The sequence below is a fragment of the Melanerpes formicivorus genome, unplaced genomic scaffold, assembly GCF_026170545.1.
Source record: "Melanerpes formicivorus ecotype bairdi unplaced genomic scaffold, bMelFor1.0.p_v2 SCAF_10, whole genome shotgun sequence".
Taxonomy (NCBI): domain Eukaryota; kingdom Metazoa; phylum Chordata; class Aves; order Piciformes; family Picidae; genus Melanerpes; species Melanerpes formicivorus.
The window spans coordinates 21,621,302-21,646,524 of record NW_027142362.1 but is presented as its reverse complement, the minus strand read 5'-3'; the positions used below and the strand labels follow the sequence as shown (position 1 = coordinate 21,646,524).

At 55.5% G+C, this 25,223-nt stretch overlaps 1 protein-coding gene across 2 annotated transcripts in view; it reads right to left on the bottom strand.

Annotated features, from left to right (window-relative positions):
- Positions 1-1,124: 1,124 nt before the first annotated feature.
- Positions 1,125-25,223, bottom strand: part of ARID3B (AT-rich interaction domain 3B) — a 51,442-nt gene continuing 27,343 nt past the window's right edge. Inside the window, exons 5-9 of one of the 2 annotated variants that reach the window (XM_068144220.1) lie at positions 12,592-12,775; positions 8,997-9,262; positions 6,988-7,245; positions 4,063-4,164; positions 1,125-1,595 (exon numbers count right to left, since the gene is read on the bottom strand). In XM_068144220.1, the coding sequence (XP_068000321.1) occupies positions 1,441-1,595; positions 4,063-4,164; positions 6,988-7,245; positions 8,997-9,262; positions 12,592-12,775 (965 nt within the window). In that variant the 3' untranslated portion in view covers positions 1,125-1,440. The remainder of the gene's footprint in view (positions 1,596-4,062; positions 4,165-6,987; positions 7,246-8,996; positions 9,263-12,591; positions 12,776-25,223) is intronic. The other variant, XM_068144221.1, reaches the window with a different exon arrangement.

The following is a 25,223-nucleotide window of genomic DNA, read 5'->3' as shown; positions in this document are numbered from 1 at the left end:
CGTCACCAGGGCAGGGGGGATGATAGATGGGGCTTGCACCCTGTTCTCCAGGGCTGGGCAAAAGGCCAGAAGAAGAAAGGGGGATGAAAAAAATAAATGAGGGCCATCCTGAGCAGCTGCTGAGGTTATGGAGTCACTAAGTCAGCTTGGTTGGCTTCAGACACAGGAGAGCTAGGGCCAGCTTCTGCTTGCTGGAGGGCTGAGGAAGAAGGGCAAGGAAGGGCTTGGTCTCCATTTCTCTGCTTCCAAAAGGCCTCACTCAACTGAGAGTCACTTTCCTTCTGCTTGTGGACAATTTAAGGGGTCTGGGCTTCTGCAGGCTTGTCCAGATACCAGCCTGTGTAACATTGACCACAATGCCAACAAACCCACTACAACTCTGTTGAGAGTTCCACTATCACCACCACCTGCTTCCTCAGCTCACAGATGTGGGAAGCTTAAGACACCTCATGAGGAGGAATGGGCTCCAGAAAGCCCAAATCCACCTAACTGCCAGTGTCCTGGGGGGCAGGGACAGAAACACCAAGCCAGCAACAAGTTCAGGCTGTCAGGGTAAATGTCAGTGGGATGAGTTCCTCAAGGGGAGAGAAAGAGAGAGAGATGAGGTCAAGGGCAGTTAAAACATGGCTGAAAGCCTGAAGGCAACAGAAGGAAGAGGCAAGCACCAGCCAGGAGAAGAAAGCAGCTGATGGAGAGGTTTGCCATGGGTCTGTGGGTTGAAGGTAGTGGTGAGGAAGCCCTTCAAGCCCTCTTGCCAAGACCTCAGAGAGGAGGAAGGAGGCTCCCAAGCCACGAGCATGTGTTCTACAGCAGGACAGAGCAAGGGTGGCCCCCAGCAGAGCCTGGAGACGAGGGAGGCAGCTCACCAGCCACGGGAGGCCGGGGACAAGGGCACCCCCGCTGCTGCCTCTTCGGATTGTCAACACATGGAGTTGCTTTGGGGGAAGGGTCCTTGTGGCCACTGGTTCAGATGAGAACCAAGTTTCCCTGCCCCAACTCCAGCTCTTTCCACCTGCCTTGGTGACGTCTCGGCCATCTCTCAACCTGCGGCTCCAAGAGATGATCCCTGATTGAAAAACGCCAGGGGTGTCCCCCCCGCCCCCACCTCCCCCCCTCCCCTCCATGTCCCACCCCCTAACAGGAACACAGCAAACCCTGGGAGGAGGAGGAGGAACACCACCAGAAACAAATGAAAGCAAAAGGGAGGAAGAAAGGGGAGAACAAAAATCAAAGGCTGGGCAAACAGACGATGAAGACAAACTCGCTGGCATGGAAAGGTTTCTGCATCATCAGCATCAGCATCATCATCATCTTGCTGTTGGCCAAGCCCAAAAGCAGGTTCCTTGAGATGAGGTAATCTGTGCGACTCCTTCCTGCCCAGAGCAGAGAGGATGAGCTGCTGGAGGCCAGTGTGGGAGACAGAAGGGCTGGGCCCATCCATCAGAGAGACCAGCTGGTGGAGGGCTCCGCGCTGGGGGTTCCCCGCGATGAGGTAGGGCTGGGAGAGCAGTGGGAGCTGCTGCTGCTGCTGCAGGAGCTTTGGGTGCTGGAGCCTGCAATGAGGTGGACCACTGGCTTCTGGGCAAAGAGAACTCCTGCAAGGCAGAGGCAAGTGGTGAAGAGGAGACTTACTGGCTGAAGGGCAGAGCAAAGGGCAGTCTATCCAACCCCAAGGATCTCAGCCCAACAGAAAGAGGCTCTGAGAGACAAGGAGGCTTGGAGCCAGATCACAGAATCACCAAGGGTGGAAGAGACCTCAAAGATCATCAAGTCCAACCTGTCCACAGACCTCATGACTAAACCACAGCACCAAGTGCCATGTCCAGTCTCCTCTTGAACACCTCCAGGGATGGGGACTCCACCACCTCCCTGGGCATCACATCCCAATGGCTAACAACTCTCTCAGGGAAGAACTTTCTCCTCACCTCCAGCCTAAACTTCCCCTGGCACAGCTTGAGACTGTGTCCTCTTGTTCTGCTGCTGGTTGCCTGGGAGAAGAGACCAACCCTCTCCTGGCTACAACCTCCCTTCAGGTAGTTGTAGAGGGCAATGAGGTCACCCCTGAGCCTCCTCTTCTCCAGGCTAAGCAACCCCAGCTCCCTCAGCCTCTCCTCACAGGGCTGTGCTCAAGGCCTCTCCCCAGCCTTGTTGCCCTTCTCTGGACACCTTCAAGTCTCTCAATGTCCTTCTTAAACTGAGGGGCTCAGAACTGGACACAGGACTCAAGGTGTGGCCTAACCAGTGCTGAGGCCAGGGCACAATGACCTCCCTGCTCCTGCTGGCCACACTGTTCCTGATGCAGGTCAGGATGCCATTGGCCTCCTTGGCCCCCTGGGCATACTGCTGGCTCATGTTCATCTGCTGTCCACCACTACCCCAGGTCCCTTTCTGCCTGGCTGCTCTCCAGCCACTCTGACCCCAGCCTGTAGCACTGCATGGGGTTGTTGTGGCCAAACCTGACACTTGGACTTGTTCAATCTCATGGCCTTGGACTCTGCCCATCTGTCCAGCCTGGCAAGGTCCCTCTGCAGAGCTCTGTGACCCTCTAACAGATCAACCCCTGCTCCCAGCTTGCTGTCATCTGCAAATCTGCAATCCCCATCAGATCCTGGCCATCAGTGGTGACAAGGATCTGAGAAGGGATCCCACAAGCCTTGTTCTGGCAGGGGGACAATGTGCTGACAGAAGGCAAATACCCCAAATGGCTTCAGCACTGCTGGAGGAGAAGCCAGCTGGCACTGCACTGGGTGGGTGCCCTGCAGGAGTGAGATGGCCTGGGCAGGGTGCAGGGGAGGACAGTTCCTGCTTCCTGGAGATGTGTTGAGGAATGGCAGAGCAAAGCCACTTCTCAGCTGGAGAAGAGGGATAATGCTCCTTCTTGCTGGCCCTTCCCTTAGGCTTCACCACCAGCAGAAGGCAAGGCTGTTCATCTTGGAATCTCTGAATTGTTTGGCTTGGAAAAGACCTTTAAGGTCACAGAGGCCAACCACTCTCTAACTCTGCCAAGCCTGGTGCTAAACCATGGCCCTCAGCACCATATCTCTGCCTCTTGGAAACACCTCCAGGCATGGGGATTCAACCACCTCCCTGGGGAACCTGTTCCAGTGCTTGAGAACCCTTTTGGGGAAGCAGTTTCTTCTAATCTCCAACCTAAGCCTCTCCTGATGTAACTTGAGGCCATTTCCTCTCATCCTATCACTTTTTACTAGGGAGAAGAGACCAACCCCCACCTGTCTTCAGCCTCCTTTCAGGGGCTGCAGAGAACAATGATGTCTTTCCTTAGCCTCCTTTTCTCCAGAGTAAACACCCCCCAGTTTCCTCAGCTGCTCCTCTCCAGCCCTGTTCTCCAGCCCCTTCCCCAGCTTCATTGCCCTTCTTTGGACACACTCCAGCCCCTCAATGCCCTTGTTGGAGTGAGGGGCCCAAAACTGAACCCAGTGCTCAAGTTATGGCCTCACCAGTGCCCAGCCCAGTACAGGGACACAATCACTTCCCTGCTCCTGCTGGCCATGCCGCTCCTGATCCAGGTCAGGGTGCTGGTGGCCTTCTTGGCCACCTGAGCACACAGGTGGCTCATCTTCATCTGGCTGTGACCAGCACCCCAGGTCCTATTCTGCTGGGCAGTTTCCAGACAATCTGCCCCAAGCCTGGAGCTTTCGTGGGGTTGTTGTGACTCAAGTGCAGGGCCCAGCACTTGCCCTTGTTGAACCTCACCCCACTGGCTTCTTCCCATCCAGCCAGCCTGTTCAGGTCCCTCTGTAGAGCCTCCCTACCCTCCAGCAGACCAGCACTCCCTCCCAGCTTGCTGTCATCATCTGCAAACTCACTGAGGGTACCTCCAATCCCCTTGTCCAGATCATTGACAAAGAGATTAAAGAGAACTGGTCCCAGCACTGAGCTCTGCTGACCACCAACCAGAAGAGAAACAGAAACCAGCTGGTACCCAGCTCACACACTGGGCAGGTTATGTCTGTTGTGCATTGGCAAAGCCCTGGGAGGAGTGCCTCACCCTCTCCCCACCCTCTCCCCACCAGCCCCATTCTCTGGGGGCAGTTTTCTCACCAGCATAAATGGTGCCATTGATCTCCACCGACATGTTGATGCTCCCGATGCCGTTGGGGGAGACGTTCAGCGCCGCTGCCGCCGCCGACTCTGCTTTGTCTTCTTCCAGGAAAGAAGAGATGCAGAGTTAGAGAGGAGCTCCCCTGTTCTCTTGCCTGGGCTGCCCAGAGGTGACCCAAGATGTACAACAGCACTCTTTGCCCAGCAAATCCCCACACCATGGCCCCTTCCAGTCTCACTATAACCTAGCGCTGGCCCCAGGCTGCACAGCTGCTCCCAGCCTCGGCCCCAGGCTGCACAGCTGCCCCCAGCCCCGGCCCCAGGCTGCACAGCTGCCCCCAGCCCCGACCCCAGGCTGCACAGCTGCCCCTAGCCCCAGGCTGCACAGCTGCTCCCAGCCTCGGCCCCAGGCTGCACAGCTGCCCCCAGCCCCGGCCCCAGGCTGCACAGCTGCCCCCAGCCCCGACCCCAGGCTGCACAGCTGCCCCTAGCCCCAGGCTGCACAGCTGCTCCCAGCCTCGGCCCCAGGCTGCACAGCTGCCCCCAGCCCCGGCCCCAGGCTGCACAGCTGCCCCCCAGCCCCGACCCCAGGCTGCACAGCTGCTCCCAGCCTCGGCCCCAGGCTGCACAGCTGCTCCCAGCCCCGACCCCAGGCTGCACAGCTGCTCCCAGCCCCGACCCCAGGCTGCACAGCTGCCCCCAGCCCCGACCCCAGGCTGCACAGCTGCCCCCAGCCCCAGGCTGCACAGCTGCCCCAGCCCCAGGCTGCACAGATGCCCCCAGGCTGCACAGATGCCCCAGCCCCAGGCTGCACAGCTGCCCCTAGCCCCAGGCTGCACAGATGCCCCCAGCCCCAGGCTGCACAGCTGCCCCTAGCCCCAGGCTGCACAGATGCCCCCAGCCCCAGGCTGCACAGCTGCCCCTAGCCCCAGGCTGCACAGATGCCCCAGCCCCAGGCTGCACAGCTGCCCCCAGCCCCAGGCTGCACAGATGCCCCCAGCCCCAGGCTGCACAGATGCCCCCAGCCCCGGTCCCGGGCTGCACAGCTGCCCCCAGCCCCGGCCCCAGGCTGCACAGCTGCCCCCGGCCCCGGTCCCAGGCTGCACAGATGCCCCCAGCCCCGGTCCCAGGCTGCGCAGCTGCCCCCAGCCCCGGCCCCGGGCTGCACAGCTGCCCCCAGCCCCGGCCCCAGGCTGCACAGCTGCCCCCGGCCCCGGTCCCGGGCTGCACAGCTGCCCCCAGCCCCGGCCCCAGGCTGCACAGCTGCCCCCAGCCCCGGTCCCAGGCTGCACAGCTGCCCCTAGCCCCAGGCTGCACAGATGCCCCCAGCCCCAGGCTGCACAGATGCCCCCAGCCCCGGTCCCGGGCTGCACAGCTGCCCCCAGCCCCGGCCCCAGGCTGCACAGCTGCCCCCGGCCCCGGTCCCAGACTGCACAGCTGCCCCTGGCCCCAGCCCCAGGCTGCGCAGCTGCCCCCAGCCCCGGTCCCAGGCTGCACAGCTGCCCCCAGCCCCGGTCCCAGGCTGCACAGCTGCCCCTGGCCCCAGACCCAGGCTGCACAGCTGCCCCCAGCCCCCGGTCCCAGGCTGCACAGCTGCCCCCCGGCCCCGGCCCCAGACTGCACAGCTGCCCCTGGCCCCAGCTCCAGGCTGCACAGCTGCCCCCCAGCCTCAGGCTGCACAGCTGCCCCCAGCCGCGGCCCCAGACTGCACAGCTGCCCCTGGCCCCAGTCCCAGGCTGCACAGCTGCCCCCAGCCCCAGGCTGCACAGCTGCCCCCAGCCCCAGGCTGCACAGCTGCCCCCGGCCCCAGGCTGCACAGCTGCCCCCGGCCCCAGTCCCAGGCTGCAGAGATGCCCCCAGCTCCTGAGGTGTTTCAGTGCCTCAGTGTGGAGATGCCAGGCTAGGAGCCTCCTAGCTTTGCAGTTCCCTGCCCAGCTCACAGACTGGGGCCAGGTGAAGTCCCCTCCAAAGGAAACACTGCCAGCACCCAAGCTGTGCTTGCAGCAGCCAGTGACCACCCCCAGCCCTCAGCTGAGGCGTCGCAGGTTCTCCAGGAGCAAGGCTCAGCCTGCAGCAGCTCTAGTGGCCACTGGAGGGAGGGGACCAACCACAGAGCTGAGGATCCAACCCAACAGCACTCTGCTTGTGTGCTATCTGCTGTTTGTGCTGTGCCCTCAGCTACCAGAGACTTCTCTAAGCCATGATGGGCAGCTCTGGTGGCTTCAGGGCTCAGCAGGGCTTCAGTTCTCCTGGCTAATTGAAATCTCCAACCTGAGCAACCCCTAAAAAATTCTTGCCATTGAGGGTGGTGAAACACTGGGACAGGTTGCCCAGGGGGGCTGTGGATGCCCCCTGCTTGGAGGTGTTCAAGGCCAGGTTGGATGAGGCCTTGAGCAACATGGGCTAGTGGGAGGTGTCCCTGCCCACGGCAGGGGGGTTGGAACTGGATGATCTTTAAGGTCCCTTCCAACCCAAACCATTCTATGAGTGGAAGTGAGAACCTGGGCTGCAGAACAACCTCACTTTCCTCAGCTGCTCCTCCCCAGCCCTGTTCTCCAGACCCTTCACCAGCTTGCATGCCCTCCTCTGGACATGGTCCAGCACTTCAATGTCCTTGGAGTGAGTGGCCCAAAACTGAACCCAGTTCTCAAGATGTGGCCTCACCAGTGCTGAGTACAGGGGCAATCTCTGCCCTGGTTCTGTTTGACACACTTGCTGGTGGCCTTCTTGGCCACCTGGGCCACCCCGCTGGCTCATCTTCAGCCAGCTGTCAAGCAGCACCCCCAGGTCCTTCTACTGAGCAGCTTTCCTGCCTCTTCTTTTCAAGGCTGTGCATGAAGGTGTTTGAAATCCTAGAGGGGGAGCAGTCCCCTCCCTGCTGCACCTGCAAAGGCCTCCTGTGCAGCTCGAGGTGCTGCTGCTTACCCTTGCCATTGATTTTGATCTTCATGGGGATCTGCCGCGCCATGCTGAAGAGGTTGCGCTGCAGAGCCTGCTGGACCAGCCGCTGCTCCTCCTCCGTCATCCGGGAGACCTTCTTCTCTGGAGGCTCTCCAGACTCCAGTCTCTCCCTCAGCTGCTCCAGGGTGGCTGTTCTTGCTGCCACAGATGCCTGCTGGCTAGCCAAGGTCACTGGCACGGCAATACGGTTTGGCATAGACACGGTCAAGGGCACACCGTCACCTGGGACAGGGAAGAGCCTCTCAGTACCTCCCACAGAACCTCCCAAGCCCAGTCCCACTCCTCCCTGCTCCACCCCACCAAGGTGGCCAAACAAGGACAAGAACCACAGAATCACAGAGTCAAGCAGGCTGGAAAAGACCTCAGAGATCATCAAGTCCAACCTGTCACCTAATACCTAACACCTCCTGACAACTAAACCATGGCACCAAGTGCCACATCCAATCCCCTCTTGAACACCTCCAGGGATGGGGACTCCACCACCTCCCTGGGCAGCACATCCCAATGGTCAACAACTCTCTCTGGGAAGAACTTTCTCCTCACCTCCAGCCTAAACCTCCCCTGGCACAGCTTGAGACTGTGTCCTCTTGTTCTGGTGCTGATTACCTGGGAGAAGAGCCCAACCCCCACCTGGCTACAACCTCCCTTCAGGTAGTTGTAGACAGCAATGAGGTCTCCCCTGAGCCTCCTCTTCTCCAGGCTAAGCAACCCCAGCTCCCTCAGCCTCTCCTCACAGGGCTGTGCTCCAGACCTCTCCCCAGCCTTGGTGCCCTTCTGCAGGCTGGGGAGAGGTGTGGAGCACAAGCCCCATGTTTGAGTGCCTGCAGCCTCTCATAGAATCAGAGAATTGGTTTGGCTGGAAGAGACCTCCGAGGCCAGTGTTGGTCTCTTCTGCCTAGCATCAGGTGATGGAATGAGAGGAAATGGCCTGAAATTGTGCCAGGGGAGGTTTAGCTTGGATGTTAGGAAAAAGTTTCTTTGCTGTAATAGTGATCAGGGATTGGAACAGGCTGCCCAGGGAGGTGGTGGAGTCACCATCCATGCCTGGAGATGTTCATGAAACCTGTGGCCATGGCACTTTGGGCCATGGTTTGATGGCCATGATGGTGTTAGGTCAAGTGTTTGGACTTGATGATCATAGAGGTCTTTTTCAAACAAAACAGTTCCCTGCTTCTACTGTGTCGAGTTCTGGGCCCCACAGGTTAGGAAGGATGTTGAGATGCTGGAAGGTGTCCAGAGAAGGGCAACAAAGCTGGGGAGGGGTCTGGAGCACAGCCCTGTGAGGAGAGGCTGAGGGAGCTGGGGTTGCTTAGCCTGGAGAAGAGGAGGCTCCGGGGAAACCTTCTTGCTCTCTACAACTACCTGAAGGGAGGTTGTAGCCAGGTGGGGGTTGGGCTCTTCTCCCAGGCAAGCAGCCCCAGAACAAGAAGACACAGTCTCAAGCTGTGCCAGGGGAGGTTTAGGCTGGATGTTAGGAAGAAATTCTTCATAGAGAGAGTGATTGCTCATTGGAATGTGCTGCCTGGGGAGGTGGTGGAGTCACCATCACTGGAGGTGTTTAGGAAGAGACTGGATGGGGTGCTTGGTGCCATGGGTTAGTTGATTAGATGGTGTGGGGACTCGATGATCTCAAAGGTCTCTTCCAACCTGGTCTATCCTATCCTATCCTATCCTATCCTATCCTATCCTATCCTATCCTATCCTATCCTATCCTATCCCATGCCATTCTATCCCATCCTACTCTATTCTATTCTATCCTATCCCATCCTACCCCATCCTATCCTACCAGATCAGAGCCCAACCATCAACCCAACACCGCCAGGACCACTAAACCCTGACCTGCAGCACCACGGCCACAAGCTTCTTGCACACCTCCAGGGAGGGATGGTGACTCCACCACCTCCCTGGGCCAGCCCTGGTGAGGCTCTTCCCCCAGCCAAGGCGTTCTGCTGCCCGGTGCAGCGGCTGCTGACCTTTCCTGACGGCCGCTGCCGCTGGAGACACCCGAGGGTTGCTGGTGCCGCTGCCTGGCGCCACGCCGATGATGGGGAAGCGGATCTTTGGGGGGGAGAGGAGGGAAGGAGGCCCCGTGGCGGTGGTGGGGGAGTAGCTGAAGAGAGAGGAGCTGTAGCTGGGCCTCCTGCCTTCCCGCCGGTTGCCGTCGATCGCAGCCTGCAGCTCGGCTGGGGAGCTGAGGGACTTCTTCTCGCACTCGTAGGCGTACAAGTACTTCATGTACCTGGAGGGGGAGCACAGCACAGGGCGGCTCGAGCAGCTTCCACACACCCACAGAAGGGAGGTTCCCTCCCAGCCTCTAACAGATACCATCCAGTCCAACCCATCCCCGCCCCCAAGCGGGATTGCCCCAGGGTAGTCTGCACAGGAACGCATCCAGGTGGGTTTGGAAAGTCTGCAGAGGAGGAGACTCCACAACCTCTCTGGGCAGCCTGCTCCAGGCCCACTTCTTATCTGCACCCCATTGAAAGCCCATCAGTTTCTGCTTCCCTCCTCAAGGAGCTGGGCTGACAGCAGCCCCTTATCAGATTTCGGCTGCTGAACCGGAGGCGGCCGACCTGGCACCCGGTGCCCTGCTCCCATCCAGCCACACTGACCTCCCCCACCCCCAGAGCATCAAGGCTTTCCCTCTTGCACCCAGTTCAGCCACAGCCCACCTCTTCTGTTGGGCCCAGTGGCTTACAAAGGTCTATCCCGAGGTGCTCGAGCTGCCCTGCAGCTGGCGGTGGCTTCCCATACACAGAACCACAGAGTCACAGAACACTCGAGGATGGAAGGGACCTCCACAGATCATTCAGTCCAACCCCCCTGCCACAGCAGCATCAGCTAGGGTGGTCCACACAGGAATGCTTCCAGGTGGGGTTTGGAGGTCTCCAGAGAAGGAGACTCCACAACCTCTCTGGGCAGCCTGCTCCAGGGCTCTGTCACCCTCCCTGTAAAGATGTTTCTCCTCCTGTTGAGGTGAAACCTTCTATGTTCAAGTTCCTCAACAGAGCATGAAATTAGAGGCTACAGCAGCAAGCACTGCACTCAGGAAGACTTTCAGGCTGAGGTCCTCTGCAGATCTGGAAGAGTTTCAAGGCTGAGGACCTCTGCAAGATGATCAATTAACATCAGTGCATTCCAGGAACATCTTAGATTGGTGGTGCCCTGCTGTGTTGTCCTTCCAACAGGTATCAGGGTGGTTGAAACCTCCCTTGAGGACCAGGGTTTGTGAATGTGAAGCTGCTCCTAGAGGGCCTCATCCACCTGGTCTTCCTGGTCAGGTGGTCTGTAACAGACTCCCACTGTCATCATAGAATGGGTTAGGTTGGAAGAGACCTTAAAGATCATGCAGTTCCAAGCCCCTTACCATGGGCGGAGACACCTTCCACCAGCCCAGGTTGCTCAAGGCCTCATCCAACCTGGCCCTGAACACCTCCAGGCAGGGGGTATCCCCAGCCTCCCTGGGCAACCTATGCCAGTGTCTCACCACCCTCACTAGAAAGAATTTCTTCCTAATCTCCAGTTTCAGTCTCCCCTCCTCAAGCTTCAATCCACTGCCCCTCATCCTGTCACTCCAAACCCTTCTCCGAAGTCCCTCCCCAGCTCTCCTGTAGCCCCATTCAGGTACTGGAAAGCTGCTCTAAGGTCTCCCTGAAGCCTTCCCTTCTCCAGGCTGAACAGCCCCAACTCTGGCAGCTTGTCCCCATAGAGAATAGAATAGAATAGAATAGAATAGAATAGACCAGACCTTGGAGATCATCCAGTCCAACCTATCACCCAACACCAGCTAATCAACTAACCCATGGCACCAAGCACCCCATCAAGTCACTTCCTAAACACTTCCAGGGATGGTGACTCCACCACCTCCCTGGGCAGCACATTCCAATGGCCAATCTCTCTTTCTATGAAGAACTTCTTCCTAACATCCAGCCTGAACCTCCCCTGGCACATCTTGAGACTGTGTCCTCTTGTTCTGGTGCTGCTTGCCTGCCTCAGAGAAGAGACCAACCCCCACCTGGCTACAGCCTTCCTTCAGGGAGTTGCAGAGAGCAAGAAGGTCTCCCCTGAGCCTCCTCTTCTCCAGGCTAAGCAACCCCAGCTCCCTCAGCCTCTCCTCACAGGGCTGTGCTCCAGACCCCTCCCCAGCTTTGTTGCCCTTCTCTGGCCATCTTCCAGCAGCTCAACATCTTTCCTAAACTGATGAGGTGCTCCAGCCCCTCTGATCATCTTGATGACACTCTCTGGACCCCATTCTAGCAGTTTGATGTCTCTCTTACACTGGAGGCACCAGAATGATGTCCCCTTGACTTTGCCTTCCCTTTAATCCTCACCCATAGGCTCTTTGTCACCTCTTCATCTATCCCCATGTGCAGCTCCACGGACTCCTTGAAGTAGGGGGCAACACCACTTCCCCTTCTCCCCTGCCTGTCATTCCTGTATCCATCCAATCCTCACCCATCCCACCACATCTCAGTGATGCCAATGACATCACAGCACCTCAGATCTGGAGTCTTTGTGTATCCTGACAGCTGCTGGGCTGGGTTTGATAAGCATTGAGCAGTCTGAGTGTGAAGCAGCTCCCAGAGAAACTCTGAGGTTACTCCACGTGTCTAGGGAAGCACACAGTCACACACTGCTACACCCAACAAGGGCAGGAAAGAACCATCCAGAATTCCTTTACAACTGAGATACCATCAAAAATGGTAAGAATGAAGGTCTTGGGACACTGAATGCCAGGAAGGAAGTTGGAGGAATTCCCCTTGTCCAGGGCAGCTTCAGCGCTTCAGCTGAGCTGTGGCACACAGCTTTCCAGGAAACAGCCTGTTTGCACCAACAGCTGTAGGAACAGGGAGGAACTTCCCTCCCTGGGACTCCACAGCTTCAGTAACTTCCAAGAAAGCAAGGACTGCAGGAGAGCTGGCTTCCAGAGCCCAGCTTTCCATGCTGCTGTCCCTCAAACACAGCTCTTTATAGGAGGTTATACTTTCACTGTTCTTTCTCCTCTGCTTATTCTGCCTTTTCTTTCTGGTTGCTTTTTCACAAGGTACTGCTGGTAAGCCAAACAATCCTCACAGTAAGGAGGTCCTACATGTCACAGAATCACAGAACATTAGGGGTTTCAAGGGACCTTGAAAAATAGAATCATAGAAGGGTCCAGGCTGGAAGGGACCTCCAAAGGTCATCCAGTCCGACTTGCCTGCAGTCTGCAGGGACATCCTCAACTAGAGCAGGTTGCCCAGAGCCCTATCAACCCTCACCTTAAAGATCTCCAGGGAAGAGGCCTCAACCACCTCCCTGGGCAACCTGTTCCAGTGTTCCAACCCCCCTGCCAAGGCAGGATCACCTAGAGGTGACTTTCTGCACCTTAGGAGTGATCACAGGCAGTCAATGATCAAATTCATACTTGATGCCTACACATCAGGAAGCCTCACTCCCTCCTCACTCTGCCAAGAGAGGCAGAGCAAGATCCTCCTTGGCACAAGGAGTTGAAGCTCTGCAGAAAGGTGCAGAGCAGAGTGAGAGCTGCAGTGGTGGTGCTGGGATTGTTCCCCCCCCAGCTGGGCTTACTGGGTTCGAAGGGTGAAGGCGGCACTGGTGATGGAGGTGGGCAGGTTAAGGCCTTTGGTGATCTCTCGCCAGATCTTCTTGTTGATGATTTCCACCAGCCCTCCTTTCTCTGTCACCAGCTTGTAGAGCATGTAGAGGTCCAGGATCTGCTTTGCCATGATGGGGATCCGATTGATGGGAGTTCCTGCAGGGAAACAGCAGGGAAGGAAACTTGGGAGTCAGGGAGAAAAGGAGGCCGAGAAAACCAGCAGGTGGAGGCCAACCATCTCCTTCCTAAGAGGAAACTCAGGCAACTCTGTTTGTAGGCTGTCTGCCTGGAGGCCTCTCAACAGGCAAGTAAGTGAGCCAGAGGAGTGGAGCTACTTGGCATCCCTTCCCCAGGAGAAATCCTTTCCTGTAGGCAAAAGCAATTAGCAGACCTCGAGTACTGCCTCCAGGTCTGGAGCCCCTATTCCAAGAGGGATATGCAGGTGCTGGAAGGTGTCCAGAGAAGGGCCAGGAGGATGAGCAGAGGGCTGGAGCTGCTCTGCTGTGAGGACAGACTGAAGGAGTTGGGGCTGTTCAGTCTGGAGAAGAGAAGGCTCCCAGGTGACCTCATTGTGGCCTTCCAGTATCTGAAGGGGGCTACAGGAAGGCTGGGGAGGGACTGCTCAGGATCTCAGGTAGTGATAGGACTAGGGGGAATGGAATGAAGCTGGAGGTGGGGAGATTCAGGCTGGATGTGAGAAGGAAGTTCTTCCCCATGAGAGTGGTGAAGCCCTGGAATGGGTTGTCCAGGGAGGTGGTTGAGGCCCCAGCCCTGGAGGTGTTTAAGGCCAGGCTGGCTGAGGCTCTGGCCAGGCTGATCTAGTGTGGGGTGTCCCTGCCCATGGCAGGGGGGTTGGAACTAGATGATCCTTGTGGTCCCTTCCAACCCTGACTGATACTATGATACAAACAGGAGCCTGCAGCAAAGAGCAGCTGCTGAAATAAGGAGTAGTTGGGACTGAGGAACTCAGCAGCACTGAGGAATCATTATTTTATGAGTTCTCAGGGTAGTCTCAGATGAAAATCTGCCCTGCCTGTGCTGAGGAAGGGCTGAGCAGCCAGGCATCTCCAGCTATGGCTGTGTGGGGATTTGACTCCCTCACTCCTCAAGGCTTGCTTGGGAACTTTGCTGTCCCCATACTGCAGCAGAAAAGGTAGGTGACATCTGCAGGCATCTCCCTCCCCCAACCTCCAACCTCCCTCACAAGCACATCTGTGAAGCTCTGCTCTCACAAAGTGCTTTCATCCTCCCACTCCTTAGCTTTCAACATGCTCCCCAAACACCAAGGGCGAGGCCACACCTGTGGGGACCTTGGTGGCAACCACAACCCAGGTGCCAGAGCAAGTAACATGCTGGGAGAGCAACATGGAGCCCAAACCCCTTGGAGCCCCAGCCAAGAATCACAGCATGGTTTGGGTTGGAAGGGACCTACAAAGCTCATCCAGGCCAACCCCCCTGGCAGTCAGCAGGGACATCCCCAACCAGATCAGGTTGCTCAGAGCCCTGTCCAGCCTCACCTCGAATATCTCCAGGGATAGGGCCTGAAGCACCACCCTGGGCAACCTGTTCCAGCACCCTCATGGTGCAGAACTTGTTCCTAAAGGTCCTGCTCTGTCCTCACAAGGACAGAGGGAGAATCCATCCTTCCTCTTTTGTCATTCTGTGACTTAAGAGAGGAGAAAGTTCTTCACTGAGAGAGTCGTTGGCCATTGGGATGTGCTGCCCAGGGAGGTGGTGGAGTCCCCATCCCTGGAGGTGTTCAAGAGGGGATTGGATGTGGCACTTGGTGCCATGGTTTAGTCATGAGGTCTGTGGTGACAGGTTGGACTGGATGATCTTTAAGGTCTCTTCCAAGCTTGGTGATTCTGTGAGACTGTAAGAAACAAAATCTGATTTTTAACCTGCCTGTGCCCTTTTAGCAGCACCTCGAAGTGACAAAGCAGGGAAGGGTTGAAAAAGGTCAAACTAATGAGGTTTAGGCAAGGAGAAGAAGAGGGGCAGGAGAATGCTGATGTGGCCAACCTATGATTCTGCAGGGGAAACACTGTCCTGGATCAAAGAGCCATCCACCCGAGGTCAGTATCCTGCCTCCCGCAACGGTCAGCTCCAGCCTTTCCAGGAAAGCCTTCCAAGTGCTGTAATGGACAATTATGGAATTCCCAACCCACAGGGGAGGCTTCTGCCACTGCTCATCAGCCAACCACTCAGCTAATCCCCCGAAGCAGAGCAGTTTATGGCCCTTATAAATGGGGTTCATTCTGCTGACTGAAAAGGAGTTGGGCTTGGCTCCGCAGATGTCCTCATTATACATCTAAGTGCAATTTTCCCTCCCCAGGTCTCTTCTCTCTGTTTTTTGTAGCCTGTTATGCATTAGCTCGTGGTAGCAATCCCCTCCAAGATTCATGAGATGCTGGATAGGGGAAAAAAAAGTCAAACTTTTTGACCAAGCTCCCAACTCTTAAACTGGTAGAAAACAAAAGCGCAACCTGAGCAGGCTCGGGCTGCCTGCTTCAGCATTTAACATCTACCATATCCTTTTCTCTCCTTGTCTAAACAACCCCTTCCCTGCCCACAACAGCAAAGTCCACAAAGTAATCATTTCCCAAACTGCAGCAGATCCTCTTCCTGCATTTCACAGACAACAGCTCCCTCAGGGAGCAGGGAGAGAGAAAGAGACCTGCCCAAAACGTTTCAGCGTGGCACACGGCTCCGGCCATCCCCAGCCAGCCACCCCGAGCCTGGAGGTGGTGATCCCTCCCCTGTGCAAAAAGGGCAATGCTCACTTTGCTCCTTAGCTTCTCCTCAGCCACCATTTTGTCTGGCTGTGTGGTTGCACAGATGAAGAGGAGCACACCAAGGGCGTCATTGCAGGCAGGCAGAGGGCTGGTGGCGATCATGTTACCGGCCTGAAGTTATCATTCATCAGCTGAGCCACAGCAACCAGAGTCCCACCCTGCCCACTCCAACTGAAAGCAGACAAATAGTTCTCTCTGAGCTTTCTAGGAAGAGCCAGGGATAGGCTTTTCTTCCCCCCTCCCCAGCCCAAAATGCCCCTTCAGGAACAGTCAGAATTTCAGCAGCTAAGCAAGCTGAGGTCCCCCCAGCAGCGCCACGTCACCAACAAAGCCTTTGCTCCCCTGGGGCAGGATCAAGATCCCCTCTCCCCTCCCCCTCCCCCCCAACTCCTCCAGCACCCTCTTTACCCCAATCCAATTTAGGGGAATAGTATTAACTTGTCCAGAAGAGACTTTCATCCAGCACTCCTTGGGCACTGACCAGATGGGAGAGTGAAAGGGAAGGGTGATGGGTAAGGCTCCTTCAGGCTGCTAAGGACAGGAGGGCAAGGAAATACCTATTTTTTAAGCACTATTTATTTATCCCAATCATGGTTTTAATCTTCCTTAGGACCCTCCCATCTCAGAGTTTGTAGAAGGTGAAGTCTATTCACCCAAGCCCTCCTTTGGAAAGGGCACCAGTGGGAAATAAAGGCTTAAACGTATTTCCAGAGTGCCTGCTCCGAGCTGGAGCAGAAACAGCCATCAGCTCTGACCTCCCCTCCTCATGTTACCACCCCTTTGACACCTTCCCTTCCTCCAGTTTGCTTTTAAACAAGACCCACAGACCAGAGTGCCCTGAAATTTAATTAGCAGCTTTATAAACCAAGCTAAAGAAAAGGAAAAAAGGCTGAAGGGAGTTTGTGTTTTGTGGTTTGGGTTTTTTTCCCCCCCTCCCATAAACTGTCTTTATGCAGGTTGAGAAACTTTATAGCAGGGCCAAAAGACTTCCATCCTTCTCTCCCAGCTGAGCATGGAGATGCCCAGTTTTCCTCTCCATGCCTTCTCAGAGCACCACTCCAGAGCCATAAAAACCAAACCATGATTCGGAGTTTGGGGGCTGGTAAATCAACTGGACAATGGAAGTACAGTAAGGCAGGGCTCTGTTTGGTAGGATCTGAGCTGGGAAGCAGGGGGAAAGGCAGCTCAGGAGCCCTCTCCTCCCCCCCCAGCCCCTGGCTTGGAGAAAGAAGAAGGTGATAAAGCCTTTATTGGACCCCCCCCCACTCCAGCCCTGCAACAGGAAAGGCTGCAAAACGAGTACCATGGGACGGGTGGCTGCCGAAGCCCAGCAGATCCTTTCACAGGCTGCTGCGAGGCTTGTCAGGGGCCATGATGGATTACTGTCATCTGGCAGCATCAGGATTAATGATCTGGAGGTCAGAGGGGAGAATTCCAGAGGGAAAGGTCAGCAGCCAGGGGCACAGCAGAAGACTTGTTGCCTTTTGATGGCAAACTCGTTTTACTGTACTCTCCAGCCTCTCTCAGCAACGCTGCAAGGACCGTGGCGTGCGAAGAGCCGGAAGCCTTGCCCAACTTGAGAGCCCAGCTCCTTTCCTCTCCTCCTCCTCCTCCTGGCTCTACAGCTCTTCCTCCTTTTAGCACAACCCCAGCTATCTACCTATGGGCTGCTCCTGCGAGGACCCAGCCAAAGAGGAGGACACCAAGAGCCTGCTGCCACTGCCCACAGGTGATGAGCGCGGGAGACCTCAGCAAGGCAAACTCGAGGGCAGGCCAAAGAGGAACCATCCCACAGCTTGTTTTTCTGAAGGCAAAGACAGCTGTAGCTACAATTCAGATTGCTGGAATAAAGAGTTTCCCTGGAGGAAGCCTGACTGTAGCTATAAACATCTCTGTCCTTCAAGGGAAACAAGCAGCAGCCCCCCAGCCCCTCCTCTGCCAAGCTGCTGCACCCCCTTCAAAAGCCTCTTGTGTTTCAGGCAGACGTAACAGAAGCCCAAAGGGCTTACATGGGCTTGAATGTCCCCTATGTGCCCTGTGCAGAAGGAGCAACTGTTTCATTTTTCCTCCTTCAAGAGCTATTTAAGAAGGGGTTGAGGAAGCTGTGAACCCAGCTCATTTCTGAAGGGCTTTTTCACATCTGCTGGCAAGGAATCAGTACCTGGGGAAGGGGCACTTGGCTAAGCCACCACCACTCACTGAGGGCTGGGACTCAGCCTTGCCATTCTGAAGAGAGAAACTAAGCTTTGGATCAACACCTTCCTCATCCCTCCAAGGAGGATCTGCTTCCTGCTCATCAGAGTCAGAGCTCAACCTGAGGATGCAGACTGATGTTTGACAAAGAAACCAAATGGCTCTGTGGGCTCTCCACGGTGGAGATTCCCCTCCCAAAGGCCACTCTCCTCTCCCCCTGCTGAGCCATGCCCACTGCAGGGAGTTCCCCAGCAGCAAGCAGCCTAAGCCATGACTTGCCCTGCGTGCAGGAGGCAGAGCAGTTAATTATCCCCAGCCTGGAGCACTGCTTTTTGCAGTCCCCTCCCATTTTTCTCCCTACCCAATTTACTTTCAGCAGTGTCCATATTGCTTTCTTCAGTACGAAACAAAGGAGGTGAAAATCCCAAACGTTTCTTCTGCAGAGCAACATTCAAAGTGCAATCAAAACATGCTCTGGAGGGAAAAATAGGTGTAGAGGGGGCATTTTCAAGCCACCACCTGTACAGGGAAGCAAAGAGCTGCTCTTTCCACCTTCCACTCTCCCTTCAGAAAGGAAGCAGCTATGACAGGAGCAGGTCTTCGGCAGGAGACTGAGGAAAGCCACAGGGATTTGAAATCAGTTTGAAGCAAATCTTGCTGAGATCTTCATGTTTTGTTGAAAGGAGAGGGAGTGATTGGCACACAAAAAAAGTATCTCCCCACCCTCCCAAGCTAAACAGAGGGAAAAATTCAGTTTGACAGCAAACCAGCAGCAGAGAATGGGAGCAAATCAACTCCAATCCTGTACTGCCCCAGTCCCCAGTTGGCTTTAATTCCTCTCCAAGTACAAACCCTGGCTGGCTTCATGTGAAACTGCCTGTTCAGCTCCCTTCACCTGAGTCTGATTTGTTGATTTGAGCCTGTCCTGAGCACTCATTTAGTGTTAAAAACAAAAGCAAGAGGCAGACAGAAGGGAAACCACCCCTCCTCCCTTTCCTCCCTGCCACCCCTGATCTAATCTCTCCCTCTGCCTGGCATTTCCACAGCGGGCATCCTCACCTCCCAACAGGGCTGTCACCACCTGATCCTCAGGCCTGCAGCCCATTAGACCCTGCTAGCAAAGCAGGAGCCAGGAGAGAGGCTCATTAATCATGCTCCATTTGACAGGAGGCCCACTTCTTATCTGCACCCCTTTGAAAGCCCATCAGTTTCTGCTTCCCTCCTCAAGGAGCTGGGCTGACAGCAGCCCCTTATCAGATTTCGGCTGCTGAACCGGAGGCGGCCGACCTGGCACCCGGTGCCCTGCTCCCATCCAGCCACACTGACCTTCCCCACCCCCAGAGCATCAAGGCTTTCCCTCTTGCACCCAGTTCAGTCACAGCCCACCTCTTCTGTTGGGCCCAGTGGCTTACAAAGGTCTATCCCGAGGTGCTCGAGCTGCCCTGCAGCTGGCGGTGGCTTCTCATACACAGAACCACAGAGTCACAGAACACTCGAGGATGGAAGGGACCTCCACAGGTCATTCAGTCCACCCCCCTGTCACAGCAGCATCAGCTAGGGTGGTCCACACAGGAATGCTTCCAGGTGGGGTTTGGAGGTCTCCAGAGAAAGAGACTCCACAACCTCTCTGGGCAGCCTGCTCCAGGGCTTTGCCACCCTCCCTGTAAAGATGTTTCTCCTCCTGTTGAGGTGGAACCTTCTGTGTTCCAGTTTGCATTCATTGTTCCTTCTCTTATTACTGCACATCACCAAGCAGAGCTTGGCCCCCTCCACTTGACACCCACCCCTCAGCTATTGATAGACATTGATCAGATCCCCTCTCAGCCTTCTCTTCTCCAGACTAAACAGCCCCAGGGCTCTCAGTCTCTCTTCATGGGGGAGATGCTCAAGTCCCCTAAGCACCCTCCTGGCTCTCCCTTGGACTCTCTCCAGCAGGTCTGTCTCTGTCTCTCAAACTGGGGAGCCCCAAACTGGACACAGCATTCCAGGTGTGGTCTCCCTAGGGGAGAGTGGAGGTTCCTCAGAACCTTCTCCACTAGGCAAAGAAGCAGGAATACAGGAGACAGTGCAGGGGACGGAGGGGAGCTGGGGGAAAGAAAGTTGGTCAGAGAGGACGACACATCCCCAACTCACCACAGGGAGTATCTCCATGCCAAACAGTTCCCTCCTCCTTCCATCCACCTCCAATGCTGTCTCTCACTGAAAGCCAAGAGCATCCTGGCCTGAATCAGCAATAGTGTGACCAGCAGGGCTGGGCACCCCCTGTTCTCAGCACCAGTGAGGCCACACCTTGAGTACTGGGTTCAGTTTTAGGCCCCTCACTCCAAGAAGGACATTGAGATGCTGGAGCAAGTCCAGAAGGGCAGCAAAGCTGGTGGAGGGTGTGGAGAACAGGGCTGGGGAGAAGCAGCTGAGAGAACTGGGGTTGTTGAGCCTGGAGGAGGCTAAGGGGAGACCTCATTGCCCTCTAGAGCTCCCTGAAAGGAGGTTGGAGTGAAGCAGGGGTTGGTCTCTTCTCCCTAGCAACAAGAGGAAACAGCTTCAAGTTGCTCTAAGGGAGGTTTAGGTTGGACATGAGAAGAAACTTCTTCCCTGAAAGGGTTCTCAAACCCTGGAACAGGCTGCCCAGGGTAGTGACAAAGTCACCATCCCTGGAGGTGTTTACAAGACACAGAGATGTGGTACTGAGGGATGTGGTTAAAAGCAGTGGACTTGGGAGTGTTGGGTTGATGATTGGACCTGAAGATTTTAAAGGTCTTTTCCAGCCTAAACAATTTTCCATTTCAGTGCTGAGCCTCAAGCAGCAGCTCATTACTCATGGGAAAAATTATGAGGAGGTAGAAGAAAAGGAAGGCCAAGAGCACTCCTAGCAGAGGAAGCACCTACAGAAGAGCTTGAGGAGATCAGGCTTTGTATGCAAGATACTGAAGGAACATCTGACAGCATCTCAATCTTCAGGGGAAATCCCCTTGGAGGCCATCACCAAGAAGCAGCCTCTGGGGTTCCAAGCTGGGATTCAGCTGGCAACCAGCTGAGCAGGCTGGGGTGAGATGAATCAGCTCCAGCAAGGCTGGTGCAAAGCAGCTGCTGCCAATCAATCCCCAATCAGTCTGTTTCCACCTTCTCCAGTACCAGCTCAGTTCATAACAAGACATTTCAGCTCCTCAAACGTCCTTCATGCTGCCTGAATCTCCAACAAATCTCCTCTGAGCCATAGCCAAGTAAACTCCCAATACTATTTTCCCTGCAGCTTCCAATAGAATAGAATAAACCAGGTTGGAAGAGACCTTGGAGATCATTGCATCCAACCTATCACCCAACACCACCTAATCAACTAAACCATGCAACCAAGCACCCTATCCAGTCTCCTCCTGAACACCTCCAGTGATGGTGACTCCACCACCTCCCTGGGCAGCACATTCCAATGGCCAATCTCTTTTTCTATGAAGAGCTTCTACCTAACATCCAGACTAAACTTCCCCTGGCACAGCTTGAGACTGTGCCCTCTTATTCTGGGGCTGCTTGCCTGCCTCAGAGAAGAGACCAATCCCCTCCTGGCTACAACCTCCCTTCAGGGAGTGGAGAGAGCTGGCAGCCAGGCACCAGTGGTGTGCCCCAGGGATCAGTGCTGGGCCCCATCCTGTTCAATATCTTCATTGATGATCTGGATGAGGGGATTGAGTCCATCATCAGTAAATTTGCAGCTGACACCAAGCTGGGGGCAGGAGTTGATCTGTTAGAGGGTAGAGAGGCTCTGCAGAGGGACCTTGACAGACTGGAGAGATGGGCAGAGTCCAAGGGCAGGAGATTGAACACATACAAGTGCCAGGTTCTGCACATTGGCCACAACAACCCCAGGCAGAGCTACAGGCTGGGGTCAGAGTGGCTGAGAGCAGCCAGGCAGAGAGGGACCTGGGGGCAGCAGTTGACAGCTGGCTGAACATGAGCCAGCAGTATGACCAGGCAGCCAAGAAGGCCAAGGGCATCCTGGCCTGCATCAGGAACAGTGTGGCCAGCAGGAGCAGGGAGGTCATTCTGCCCCTGTACACTGCACTGGTTAGGCCACACCTTGAGTCCTGTGTCCAGTTCTGGGCCCCTCAGTTTAGGAAGGACATTGAGAGACTTGAAGGTGTCCAGAGAAGGGCAACAAAGCTGGGGAGGGGTCTGGAGCACAGCCCTGGGAGGAGACGCTGAGAGAGCTGGGGTTGCTTAGCCTGGAGAAGAGGAGGCTCAGGGGAGACTTTCTTGCTCTCTGCAACTACCTGAAGGGAGGTTGTAGCCAGGCAGAGGTTGGTCTCTTCTCCCAGGCAACCAGCAGCAGAACAAGAGGACACAGTCTCAAGCTGTGCCAGGGGAGGTTTAGGCTGGAGGTGAGGAGAAAGCTCTTCACAGAAAGAGAGATTTGCCATTGGGCTGTGCTGCCCAGGGAGGTGGTGGAGTCCCCATGCCTGGAGGTGTTTAGGAAGAGCCTGGATGGGGTGCTTGGTGCCATGGTTGATTAGATGGTGTTGGGTGCTAGGTTGGACTCGATCTCCAAGGTCTCTTCCAACCTGGTTAATTCTATTCTATTCCAAATCCCCTCCCCACTCCTCTCCCAAATTTCCTGTCTCTCTATCTGCAGTGACTGTTTTGATGCCTACAAGATGTTTCATAGGAAGCACTTGCTGGTAACTCCTCCCAGCTCCCAGCTCTTCACTAGCTTTGCAGGCTGGCCCAGGCAAGCACCCCCCAACACATCAACTTCTGTCTCTGCTGGAAGCTTTCACTCACCTGGCACCTAAGGTTGATGAGCAAGATGTCTCTTCAAGACTCTTCTGGATGTTACAGAGAAGCCTACCTTAGGTCCAGGACTCTGCATTCCCAGAGGAGCTGGATTCAAGCTGTTCAGTGCTCCCAAGCACTTGGTTTCAGCCAAGCATCACTTAACAAGAGTTTAAGGAGATGGAGCAGCTCTGAAAGGCTCAAACCTCTTCACAAATACAGGAGAGGTGAGATGCTGACCTGCTGGGAAGCAGCTCCATGGGGAAGGACCTAGAAGTGCTGGTGGACAACAAGGTCACCATGAGCCAGCAATGTGCCCTTGTGGCCAAGAAGGCAAAGGGTCTCCTGAGGTGTGTGACGAAGAGTGTGACCAGCAGGTTGAGGGAAGTTCTCCTGCCCCTCTGCTCAGCCCTGGTGAGGCCACATGTGGAGTCCTGCACCCAGTTTTGAGCTCCCCAGTTCAAGAGAGACAGGGAACTAGTAGAGAGTTCAGAGGAGGCTACAAAGATGCTGAGGGGGCCAGGAGCACCTCTGTGAGGAGGAAAGGCTGAGAGCCCTGGGGCCAGACTCTTCTCAGAGGTGCCTGGTGAGTGGACAAGGAGCAATGGGCACAAACTGGAATCCTGGAGGTTCCATCTGAATAGGAGGAGAAATTTGTTTGGTGTGAGGGTGCTGGAAGCCTGGAGCAGGCTGCCCAGAGGCTGTGGAGTCTCCTTCCTTGGAGAGCTTCTAATCCCACCTGGCCATTGTGATCCTGGGCAAGCTGCTGTGGGTGACCCTGCTTTAGCAGAGGGGTTGGGCTGGATAATCTCCAGAGGTCCCCTTCCAACCCCTACCATGCTGGGATTCTGTGATACAGAAGGCTGTCAAGCAGAATGCCAGGTCCCCCCACAACTCCAGAGTCATCCTTTCCACTCTTACTATTTCCATTTAGTAACAACCTAAACCACTGCGCCCCATCTCCTCCCCACTGCTCCCCACCTCCTCCCCACTGCTCCCCACCTGCAGAAGACACATCTTTCCTGAGTCTAAGACCAGCTGACCAAAGAAGAGGCTCCTCAAAGGAGAGAGGGAAGTCAGAGATGAAGCTGTGTACAAACCCAAAGGCCTAGCAGGGCAGAGAAGGCTTTGCCTGCTTGATTTGGACCCTCCAGAACCGACCTCAAAGGAGATTTTTCCAGTGCAGACCACCACCTGCTCCTCAGGGAGTCTTTAAGCAGGTAGCAGGAGCCAAGGATGCTGAGGACTGATGGCTCCTGATGCCCCATTTAAAGCACTGCCTTGCTTAATGCTGATTCCAAAGGGTCTCCAAGAGGACCTTTTGATCCTCTCTGCTGTGAGGCCAGGCTGAGAGAGTTGGGGTTGCTCAGCCTAGAGAAGAGAAGGCTCCAGGGAGACCTTCTGGTGGCCTTTCAGTGCTTCAAGGGGCCCAGAAGAAAGCTGGGGACAGACTTTTAACGGGGCCTGTTGTGAGAGGGCAAGGGATGATGGAGCCTGCACCCCTGAATCAAAGAATGAAGCTTGTTTCCTGAGCAAACATCTCAGCAGCACCACTTGGCCTGCAGATGAAAGGTTCCATCAGCAAATGCTTTTTGCCAGTGCCCTGGATGTGCTGCATTTCCACCTCTCAGAGGTGCAAGGCAGGGCAGACAACAGCAGGAAAACATTAAAGCCCCAGAGTTCAGGGCTCACAAAGGCCCTTCTATGGATACATACATTAGAAAGAAAGAAAGAAAGGGAGGAAAAAAAAAAACCCACCAGCCCCAAACCCCCAAACAGAATGGGCAAACCATCTGGGAAAAGCAAGGTCAGGCAGGAAAAAAGGCACCCCCATAAAAACCACCTTGGAACAAAATTAGAGCTGGACAATTGGAGGCATTTTATGAGGCCCTTCACAAAGGGCAGCGCTTCAAATGAACAAAACAGCTTCCCTTTGCAAGGCAGCCTCTCCTAAGGCACCACAGCTCGCAGCAGACCTTTCCTCCAAGGCTGCTGAGCCTGCCAGGCAGGTCCCAACTGCTCCAACTTCCCTCCTAACACCACCAGCACCAGTGGAATCCAAGCAGCTCAACTCCTGGTGGCTGCTTTAGCCACAGGGGAAAAAAGAAACCCAGGCATGGCACTAAAAGCCTTTCATTATCTGGGGACAAAAAAGCAGCTTGGCTGTGCCACAGGCCTAAGAGTTTCGCTGCTCCGGATCTACCTCTGCCCCACACACAAAGGCTGGGGAGGAAATGTAGCTGCAGGGGATGCTCAGCACGGTGTGAAAGACCTAGAAAGTGGCAGATCAGAGAATGGGGACATATAAAGGGTCACCTAGTCCAATCCCCCTGCAGCAATCAAGCAGATCAAGTTGCTCAGAGGCCCAAACAACCTGCTTCCAGGGATGGGGCATCTCCCACTGCTTTGGGCAGCCTGGGCCAGGCTCTCACAACCTTTGGTTCCTTTATCTTGTCTGAATCTCCCTCTTTCAGTTCAAGCCATCATCACTTGCCCTCTCACAACAGGCCCTGTTAAAAGTCTGTCCCCAGCTTTCTTCTGGGCCCCTTGAAGCACTGAAAGGCCACCAGGAGGTCTCCCTGGAGCCTTCTCTTCACCAGGCTGAGCGACCCCAACTCCCTCAGCCTGGCCTCACAGCAGAGAGCTTCCAGCCCTCCCATCACTGCTGTGACCTTCTCTGCACACACTCCAAGAGGTTCATATCCTGAAATGTTTCCAGGGATGGGGCATGTGCCAGCTTCTCTGGGCAACCTAAGCCACTGTCTCACCACCCTCAGGGCAAAAAAGAATCCTTCCTTGCATCTGGTCTGAACCTCCCTTCTTAAAGCCATCAGCCCACCATCATCTCCAGCACC